Genomic DNA, 10,590 nt, shown 5'->3' with positions numbered 1-10,590 from the left:
GTTCAAAAATTTCTCTACAGAATATACCCATGTATATTATCTGATCTAAAAACTTTGTAATCATATATCTAAAGACTTTTATTTTATTAATATTTCAAGTAAAAATCAGCCGTCGTATGATTGATTCTTAACAGTAGCTTTATAACGATAAAAAGCATTGACACTGCCAATCTTGAATAAATTAAGAAACTCTTTTTGTGCAAAGAAGTTAAAACGAAAAATATATTCAGTTTTTAGAATTTTTTAAGAATTCCTTTTAAGTATTTCCTCTGTTTTTTAAATACATTTTAAAATATAATAGATTGCTTAAAAATCGACAAATGTCTAAATTATTACAATGTGATGAATAAAATAGAAAGCATTGCCATACTAAAAAATACTAGAAAGTAGATAACATCTGATTTTAAGTTGTACATTTAGTTTCATAAATTTTTTTTAGAAGCAGAAAGTGAATTTTTTCAGTCTTCCTTACTTATAATGTTGAAATTATTGAAAAATACTCGTAATCCATATCAGCCAGTGGTAATTCTCGCTTAATGAATTTTTATACAAATTTGTAAAGAAAGCAAATATTTTACAGCAGCGTGTTTATTGCTCATCAACCTCCAAAAAGGATACGCAGAAAACAATACCGAAAAATGTTTTGGAGACTTATCAAACAGCTCAATTACAATCTGAAAACGGTGCCATTTACGATAAAAAGCCCTTTAAAATACATTTAGATCAAAGTGAGCAAATGTAGCACCCAGTAAAGCAATGCTTTATATAATCTCCTTTTGCAGATAAACTATACAGTTGGTGCTTATGCGGCAAATCGAAATCGCAACCAATTTGTGATGGTACTCATAAAAATGAATTTTTGAAAATTAAATTGCGGTAAATATTACAAGCAATTGAAGCTTACATAGCCCGATTTTATAGACTTCGTAGGCTATAAGTGCAATGAAATAAATAAACAATTTTTTTTTGCAGGCCAATACGCTTCAAAGTCGAAAAAACCGGTGATTACTGGCTTTGTAATTGTAAACACACTAAACATAGACCCTTTTGTGATGGAACCCATAAGGAACAGCATATACAAGATGCCGTTAAATAAGTAGCATTTCTCAAACATTGTCATGACCATCATCGTCAGGACATTTAGGACGAAAATAACAACTAGGATTTAAAATTACTTTTTCAACGCGATATGTTTTATTTTTGTATGTAATAGTTAAAAGTTAATAAAACATATTTCATATTTTCAAAGTATTTTTATGTTTATTTGTTTTCGTAATATAATAATATATGCATATGTTTATATGTATATAGAAGGGTGGTTTAATTTTGTTATATTTATTATATTCATAAAGCACACACACACATGTACAACGAGATGTTTTAACGTATCCTTATGAATGTTTTTAACTTACGGAGATTAATTATAAAATATTTTCTTTTTTTTCTCTCAATATAAACAACACAAAAGCTTATAATCAAACTTACAGCCAATGAAAGAGAAATAAAAAAAGGATATGTACAAGTTTTAAATGCCTTTTTTTTTTGTACAAATTCAAATTAAACTAAAAATGTTTACAATTTATAGAAAGTAAAATAAAAAACTTTAAAAATTTGTTTAGACATTCGCGAACTTTTTTTTTCTTTTGTCATTTATTGATTTCTTTTCCTTTGCAAAAATCATGATCCTTAAGAAAATTTGGTTGAGAATTGTTTTTCCCCAACTATTTAACAATAATTTTATTTGACCTGCTGATTGAAAAAAATTAAAATATTAAAATCTTTTTTTTTACGTACTTGAAAGGCGTGAGGCCACATTTAATCTGTCTCCACCTTTCTAATACTAAAATTTTCCACTTTAGACACTTTAAAGCAATACTTCCCTGATAACTTTGCGATCTCCCTTCCTTATCGGAGATCTCACAGTCATAATGATTGCGAAGAAAGCTATAACTTTGAACAAAGAGCCGGCACAAGATCATAACCCAAAAGGCACATACTATGCCCGAAACGTATGCAGTCGATATTCACTAAAGAGCATTTCTTAATTCATCCGACAACCTGAGTTTTTCGCATTTCTTTTCAGTTGTTCGAATGTCGAGGCACACATGATGAAATCGAACCAAAAGACTAGAAACGCAAAAACTTTACTATAACTTTGCAATGCTTCGAGATGTTCCCGTTGCACTTTCTTCTTGACAATAGAATAAGTCGCTCAAGGAAGAGCATAAATATATAAATAAAGTAAGTAAAGGGGCCAATTTCCTAAACCCCTTTGTATGAAGTCAGTCGTTAGTCAGTCAGTGCATATTATGTTGTTAAGTCGTAAGGCTCTTGCAAATGATTGAATGTTTCTTAGAAATGCAGAGAGATGAGTTTCACTTTCTCTTTTTTCTCTTCACTTTAGTAAGTAGCAAAGCAAACATACAAACATACATGATCAAAGTGAAAGTAACCGATTAAGAGAATAGCTAAAGAAATCTATCTATCATGTAGTCGTCAAGATCGATAAAACTTAATCCGCATTGCTAAAGTTCAAAGCTAACCGCTGTAAAAAACAAAAAAAAAAACCTACTTTTGAAATCATCCGAGATAAAATGTTGAGCATTTTCATTAGCGACTTTCCATTTGTTTTTTTTTGTTTTTTTTTTTTTTTAACAACTTGTGTCTTGTTTATACAACAACATGTAAATTGTTTGTTTTTCTTTATTTTATATTGGATAGAGAGTAGAAAAAAAGATTAGCAAAAAATAGGCTCTACAAGAAAGACAAGAAATTTTCTTTGCATTGATTTTTTTTTTTATAGAAAACTGAAGTAGTTAAAAAGATTTATGTTCTTTGTAGAAAAAATCGTAAACATAAGTTATAAATTTAAATTATAAAAAAAAAAAAAAATATCAGAAAGAGACACCACACTTATACACACGCACACGCCACGAATTTAGTATTCCTCATCTTCCGGTGGAATTTCATCGGGAGGTGCGAAACCATCCTAAAAATATACTTTTCAGTTTTTTTGACCAAGAAAAGTATTAATGGGACTCATTCTACCTCGGTTGCATAGAGAATTTCTAAAATCTTTTGAACCAACGGATGTGTTTCTCCTTCGTCAACTTCTTGGCAGCTGCAAAAAAAAAAAAAAAAAAACAAAACAAAAATGTACTTTGAACAGAAGCTTTTCAAGAGGCGCTTGACGCGCTCGGAGAACTTACAGAATTTCAATGTCACGCAATTTGGAAAAATAAAAGTCTCGTTCTTTTTCTAAGCCTTCCAAGTTCAGACGCATGTCCATAATCTGTGAAAATATTTTTTCTTGTTAATTAAATGAAATTTTCTTAATATTGTTTTTGTTTTTTTCTACCTGACTGGATAATTCTTCGATTTGTTGATTCGTTACAGTATTATTCGAATTATCGTTGGATTTCTTAACGGCGCCCGAGCTATTGGCGGAGGTAGCTGATCTTGCTGCTGCTGCTCCTGCAGTTGCTCTCGGTGGTACTTTCGTACCTTTTTAAATTGAATTAAAAATTGTTTAAATTATTAAAAAACACGCATCACACACAAATCCTTATTTATAAAGTCTCCCCAAAACCGAAAACAAATTTTCGAAACATCCTTTCTTCTTTTTTTTTATAATTTTCCAGAGAACATAGAAACTGTCCCTTCAACATACGTGAAGCACGTCAATAGAAATTTTCATTGAGAAAATAAATCAAAAAAAAAAAAAAAAAAAAAAAAAAAAAAAAATTAAAAGTGTTTATAAAAATTTTTTTTTTTTTTTATATGGGAAAAAAAAATTAGGAATACCCAAAACCAAAAGATTTGTAAAAATTGGAAGCAATAATTAATATAATACATAGAAAAGTGATTAGAATATCAAACCACCACATACTGGATTTTGATGCCACTGATGATGGTACTGTTGAGCGTGCTGTTGAAGCTGTCGTCAACGATGAGGGCTTTCGGTGGGTAGCTATTGCTCCAGTACCAGAACCAGGTAAAGTTTTTACAAATGCCGCTCCGTAACCCATCTGCGCACCTTCTCGAGCTGCACTCGCATCATAATCCTTTCCATCATAATTGGCATCAAAGAATTTTTTAAACCATTGCAGAAATTCAAAATTATCTTGAAAGCGGCCCTTGATTAATTTATCAATTGGTATAATCTGCGATCGTTTCTCAAGGGAAGACGAGAGCAAGCAAGTATACATATATATATATATATATTATATATATGGTGGATGGTTGTTGGATGTGTGGTGCAAATGGCGGCCAATTTTTTTGTGTTTTTTTTTTTGGTGGATATAGTAGATGAGAAAGAAACAAAAACAAAAAGATACAAAAACCGAAAAAAGAATGAAGAAAAAAATTTATTTAATGATAGAAAATGTAATGTTAAGCAAATATTTTATGATTTTTATATGAGATTTTTCCGGTTTCATAATTACAAATGAAAAGCAAAGTAAGTGATAATTACGTGACTTATTTAACTTATATATATATATATATTAAAGCAGCTTTGTGTGTGTGTACAAAAAAAAAAAACAATAAAAAAAGCTTTAATATCATTTTCTCTATTTACAGCTTCACGGGAATCGATAAATCTTTGACATTTTATATATTAAAATATGCATATGCGTGTAAAAGGCAGAGATGATTATGTTATTTCTATGATAATACTGGACTGGAATTGTTAACATATAACACATAACATATAATTTCCACAATAATCTCTTCTAGCATCTACTATCTCTTTTCTTTGTTATAAGTTCATTGTTAAAATTGTTTTCGATTTTTTACCTTAAATCGCAGCAAATAAAATAGAAACCCTATCTATCATATTTGAATTTTGAAATGCAAAATCATTTCTAACGATTTCCGTTCATATACAATTTTATATATACATACAAAATGCTCCTCTCACTCGATTTAAAAATTTAATTCCCTAAGCATATATGTATAACATTGCGTAATATAACATGGACTTGAGAGTGTATATAGTTACGAATACGTATTAAAATATTTAATATTGACTCAATTATATGAAGTGAAATATTTTTTTTTAACTTTTCTTTTTTTTTTGTGTAAAAAATAAGGGAAATGCTTTTATTTTATACATAAGTACATTACTACTTTTTTTGCACGCTACTTTGAGAAAATATTTAGAGCTTTTTTCATTTTGCACGATTTTTTAAATTTGTGAAAAGATTGAACATCTTCCCAGATTGGCCATGTCCCAAATATTTTTTTACGCTATTTTTTTTTTTTTTACACGACTTTCTACCGTGTAAAAAATGAGTTGCGTGTATACATGTACTTAATTGAATGAAAATAAGCAGCAAAAGTATCTTATAAATTGTAGAAAACATTGTTATGAAACTTGACGCAAGGGTCAGTTAGATTGCTGCGCACTACCTACTTATGCAAAAGAACTATTCCTTGATCATAATCACCCATCGTTCTGACACACCCAAACTCATAGGCTCTCTTTGCTCGTATTTCAATCAGGTTTATACAATTTTTAAAACTAACTTCATAACCAAGATTTTTTCCCTCGGATTTCGTAACTTTTATAGAAACACCAATGTTTTTACACGTGTACAGCGTAAAATTTAAAGTGATTTGATAATTTTAGAAGGTAGGTGGAACTTTTGAAGCTCATCTAAACCTTTCACATTCTCCTTAACATAATAACACTCTAAGACAACTCACTCATTTAAGTTAATCTAATCTCTTTGAAAAAGTATTAAATTGGACTTAAAAATTTATATCACATTTCGTAAGATATTTCTGAAGTTTTCTGTGTAAAAACTGATTCATTTATGAAATCCATCAGTCGCGTTCATTTCTTTCGCAAATTCAGTTATAGATAACTTTGACATTGACATTTGTGCAGTATAAGGCTTCATTTGTTTACAGTCTGTTGTTTAGTATATATTATATATAGGGGTAAAGGGATACATGTCATTTGAGATGGCGCATTTTTTTCTCTTAAGTTGCCTTGGAACAGTAATCTAAAAGTAGCTTTGCAAACTTTCGTGCGCAAAATTTTAGTCTTGAGCAAGATGTACGCAACACAGCAAATGCGCTTTGGCTTGAGTTGGAAACTTCTCCTGACAATGGGATTATTGTCCAAAGCTGTTTCCTACTGATGCAGTCGTATTTAGCAAATCAGTAGATAAACGAAAATTATGACTAATTTGCCTCAAAACCACAAAGCTTATACCGGAAGCCATCCAATAAGGGGCAAGCGATCACAGGAATATTCCGTCTTTTTTACTTGATTTAGAAATGGCACGTTTCACCAGTAAGAACAAATACACTCTTTTAAACGAATCTATCAAACGTGCAAAAAAAGAGTGGGGACGTAGTATGAGATTAAACATTTTTTTTATTTGTGCGTATAACACGAGTCTACATATTCACATTTATTAGTTTTACACTATTCGGTGATTATGAAAATTGTTTTATTGAGCAAAAAATCTCTCTAACCCAAGGAAAGTTTCCCGATTTCTATCTTCAATTCAGATGCGCTTCGTCATTTCTAAATTTAATGATTTGCAAAACACAAACATTTTTGAATACGAAGGGCCTTAAAAAAGAACACGATCGAAAAATAGCGACAACAAAATACTTGTACTTTTTTACTTTAATTTCTACTTTTACAATACGAATCAAAAAAGAAGGCAGAGAAAGGAGATAGTGTCTTTCTTTTTTTTCTCTCTTTCGGAAATAAATCAATCTTCTGCAAAGACGGTGCTTAATAAATAATGAAGTGAATGGTGTACTTAAAGTTACAATGGTACAACAACAAAAAAAAAAAAAAAACGAAATACAGATAACACAAATGAAAATGAAAATTGCAAGAAAAAAAAAAAAGCAAATAGAGAAGAAAATCCAACCAACGTGCTTCACCACCGCGTTTTTTTTTTTTTTTTTTTTTTTTTTTGCCCCGCAAATGATAGTCGAATGGATTTTTATTGTTTACTTTTGACAAATCTCATACCAGTTGTGCGAATCGCATGATGTATTGCCCGTCCCGAAGGCATTTGTATGTGACGTTTCTCCACTAAATCATTACTGCTGCCAGCGCCACTGTTACCGCCGCCGCCGCCGCCACCAACGCCACTACCCAATTTAACGCCGCCACGCGCTACCAATGGCTCATATTCACGTCCATCGTAATTGGCATCGAAAAATTTTTTAAACCATTGCAGAAATTCGAAATTGTCTTGAAAACGTCCCCTAATCAATTTATCAACCGGTATAATCTAAAGGAAATGTTTGTTCATATTTTTTTTTTTTTTCTTTATCAGAAAAGGTCAAAATGAAATAGAGATGGAAACGCGAGCGCGCATGTATGTATGTATTAGAGAGTGGGAGTGGGAGTGGGAGAGAGACTACCACGTTAAGAAAACAAAGCATAAATATCACTTACTTTCTTTTAAAAATAAATGCAACGCAAAAAACAAAACATTTAATATAATAAAATAAAAAATAAAATATTTTACATTTTACAACATAACATACAACAAACAACACGATTAATATGTTTTTTCATTGTTGTTGTTGTTATTGTTATTGTTGTTGACGTTATTATGATAATTGTTATTTACTATTATGAACTGCTTTAACTAAATTATTAATATACATGTACATATATATACATGTATATATATACGTGTATATATATATATATCTAGCGTAGCTTACCTTGTCGACGTTCATTTTCTTAAATGAAGCTTGTAAAATTTTAAAATTCTGAATATATTCATGCTCCAAATTCGTACGAAACTTGACACGTTTCATGGGCACCGAAGTTGGAAATAGCATATCCATAAATTGACAATAAGCAGCTCCTATTATATATAAAAATTACAACACAACAATAACAAATGAAAATTAAAGTAGAACGTTTATTTATGTATTTACAACATATAGCGGTTCGGTGGTGTGCCAGCTGCCGCCGATGCGCATTCAACATACCTGTGCAGAGCTCTTCTATTTTAGCAAATTGCGCTTGCAAGCAATCATTAACCCAAGCAAGCATATCATGTCTGGATAAATTTTCAGTTGTTACATTCGTCGAATATACGTTCACTGCCATTCTTTAAGATGATTAATATAACTCTGACTGGTTGACTAAACTGACTACTGGCACTGGAAAGTATGTGTTGTGTTTTGTGTTATATTAATTTATGTTCGTTGTTGTTTCTTCAATTCAAAACCAAAAGCAGAAGCGGAAACAAAGAGAGACACAGATTAAAGTAGATACTGTAAATAAAAATTAAATAGAAAATAATAAAAAAAAAAAAAGAAAAAAATTATTAAAAATTTTTTTATAAAATATTTATATATTATAATTTTTTTTTTTTTTTTTGTCTTTATTATTAGTATTTCTATTTTATTATTGTTATTCGCTTTATCACCTGGGGTGCAAGTGGTATATTATGTTTGTGCGGATGTACGTATTACCCAGAAACACTTGCGGACAGGCCCCACCTTTTTTTCAGAATCACTTTTAAAATTACTTTCTGCACCTTTCTAAACTTGTCCGTCCGTCTTGATTTCTTGGGCTCAACTTGCCCATTTTGATGAAATTTGATACACCGCCATATTTCGGCTTATGAAGGAACGCTATTAAATATAGTTCCGAATGTATCCCTTTTTCGACCACTCCCCAATATAAAACTTTATTTCGAAAAGTTCTTAGACATAGATAACTGCACTGAACGAAGTGATGTAGGGTATTTAATGGTTGGCCGTAACCCACTGTCTCGCTTTTGCTTGTTCACTTTACTTCCTTTTCTTTTCTTAATATATATTAAGAAAAATCCACATATTCTTAATATGCATTACCGGGCCCCCGAGAAATATTTAACATATTTTGTCAAAAGACTACAGGGAATTGCCAAACTAAGATAATCTTTCATTAATTCGAAATGTTTAGATATTGACATTGGGAACACTAGATGGATTTCAATACTGGAAAGAGAAACGGATAGCGTAGCGATCGTTTTGTAAGCTTTTTTCGAATTTTCTTCTACGACAGTGGCAATCAAATTCCTCCATCCAACCGACATTTTCTATTTCCAAAGGCAAATCAACATAACTGGCGACTTATGAATTATCAAGAACTACCGATCCTCAAGTTTAGATGATGACCGGCTTTCTTTTTCCGCTTCCACTCAATGATTTGCTACTCGAGCGACCCGGGCCAAGTATTTAACAAACTATCCCATTCCAAACGATTCCATTTTTACACAGTTGCTATGTCATCTTACTCATAGAATATATAAGGAATATATATACATTTGTATATGTATATATCGTTGCATCTGCTGAACTTTATAAGCATAATGGGTGAAAAAACCCAATTTTTGCGTTTTTGAAAACAAAAATATTTTCAATTTATTTTATATATTGGCAGATCTGTGTGCCCGATCTTGGCCATTTTCATTATTGAGCTTCCTGTAAGAATTTCCAAAGGTGTTTCGCAAATTATCTTAGTCTTGTCTTAACTTTTGAGTTGAGGAGAATATTTATTGCAAAAAAAATTCAAAGATGGACGGAAGAACAGAGACAAGCTTAAATCGATTTGCGACTTTACAATGACACGGAAAATTTCATAGAGCCTAGGCTGCTTCAAATTCTCGATGTTGGCTCGAACGTTGTAATAAAATCCACCCTATAATGATGCTTTCACATTTTTGATCGATTCCGCTTTTAACTTGGGAACTTGTCATAACCCTACGGCAGAATTCCAATGGCAAGCATAAGTGAAAATAACGTTAACTGAATTCAGAGAATTTTAAGCGACTCCAGTAGTTTAGATATTTATAGTGGCTTTCAACTTTCCGTTTTTCCAAGTGTTCTAAATACCATAAAAAAAAAAAAAATATATATATATATATATCTAGTCCTCTGCGCTAAGTACAAGAAAAAAAAGAAAAGAAAATGAATTTAAAAAAATTTCTGGTATTTCGTGCTTGAAAAATATTTTACTATTGTTTGCTTAACTGTTTAAATTGTAAATTCATTATCACGCTAACGTTGTACCGGCATTGAAAGACACAATTAAATGAATATTGAATCTATAATTGCTATAATAATTGCATTTTTCATTTTTACATCAAATATGAAGCATTTATTGAATAGAAAAAAAAAAAAAAAAGAACATGATATCGGTCAAAGAGCGGTTCAAAACATTGCGAACATATGAAGAAAAATGCTCTGTTGATTTAATGGAAAATTTGTAACACAGATAAATCGAAAGCAAAACAAACCATTCAAAAGTTATTTATCAATTCTTTTACACCCTACATCACTTGGTATATATACGAATTTCGTAAAGATAATGCCTTGAGATAATTGCAACTATCAGTTGCTGAACCGATTTATGCTTTTCTGTCTCTCTATGTGTTTTTACAATATTTCTGAACAACATTTTCTGAATCGATTTAAACCTCTCCGTCCGACTGCCCGCGTTAAGTTTGCGTAGAATGGCTTGAAATAAATTCACAAACGATTTAAGCTTCTGTCCATCTGTCCATCTCGGTATGTCTGCGTTAATAATTATTCCGAATCGATTTA

At 30.9% G+C, this 10,590-nt stretch overlaps 2 protein-coding genes across 4 annotated transcripts; one reads left to right on the top strand and one right to left on the bottom strand.

The window, feature by feature from the left end:
• Positions 1-423: 423 nt before the first annotated feature.
• Positions 424-1,227, top strand: LOC119644531 (CDGSH iron-sulfur domain-containing protein 3, mitochondrial-like). 2 transcript variants are annotated; one of them, XM_038044093.1, is made up of 4 exons: positions 424-522; positions 584-728; positions 783-876; positions 973-1,227. In XM_038044093.1, exons 1-4 carry the CDS (start codon positions 478-480, stop codon positions 1,094-1,096), a joined length of 408 nt encoding a protein of 135 aa, XP_037900021.1. In that variant the 5' UTR covers positions 424-477; the 3' UTR covers positions 1,097-1,227. The 2 variants fall into 2 exon arrangements, with proteins under 2 accessions (XP_037900021.1, XP_037900020.1); XM_038044092.1 differs by having other exon boundaries at positions 581-728; positions 973-1,226.
• Positions 1,228-2,666: 1,439 nt separating this feature from the next.
• Positions 2,667-8,267, bottom strand: LOC119644530 (microtubule-associated protein RP/EB family member 1-like). Of its 2 annotated transcripts, none has more exons than XM_038044091.1 (7): positions 7,984-8,267; positions 7,711-7,856; positions 7,004-7,268; positions 3,359-3,504; positions 3,210-3,292; positions 3,049-3,121; positions 2,667-2,989 (listed from the first exon to the last, which is right to left on the bottom strand). In XM_038044091.1, the coding sequence occupies exons 1-7, from the start codon at positions 8,102-8,104 to the stop codon at positions 2,939-2,941; spliced, it is 885 nt and encodes a 294-aa protein (XP_037900019.1). In that variant the 5' UTR covers positions 8,105-8,267; the 3' UTR covers positions 2,667-2,938. The 2 variants fall into 2 exon arrangements, with proteins under 2 accessions (XP_037900019.1, XP_037900018.1); XM_038044090.1 differs by lacking the exon at positions 7,004-7,268 and adding an exon at positions 3,890-4,163.
• Between the last annotated feature and the right edge of the window lie 2,323 nt (positions 8,268-10,590).

The sequence above is a fragment of the Glossina fuscipes genome, unplaced genomic scaffold (genome assembly GCF_014805625.2).
Source record: "Glossina fuscipes isolate IAEA_lab_2018 unplaced genomic scaffold, Yale_Gfus_2 124423, whole genome shotgun sequence".
Taxonomy (NCBI): domain Eukaryota; kingdom Metazoa; phylum Arthropoda; class Insecta; order Diptera; family Glossinidae; genus Glossina; species Glossina fuscipes.
Note: the sequence above shows the minus strand (reverse complement) of the source record. Positions and strands in the feature narration are given on the sequence as shown.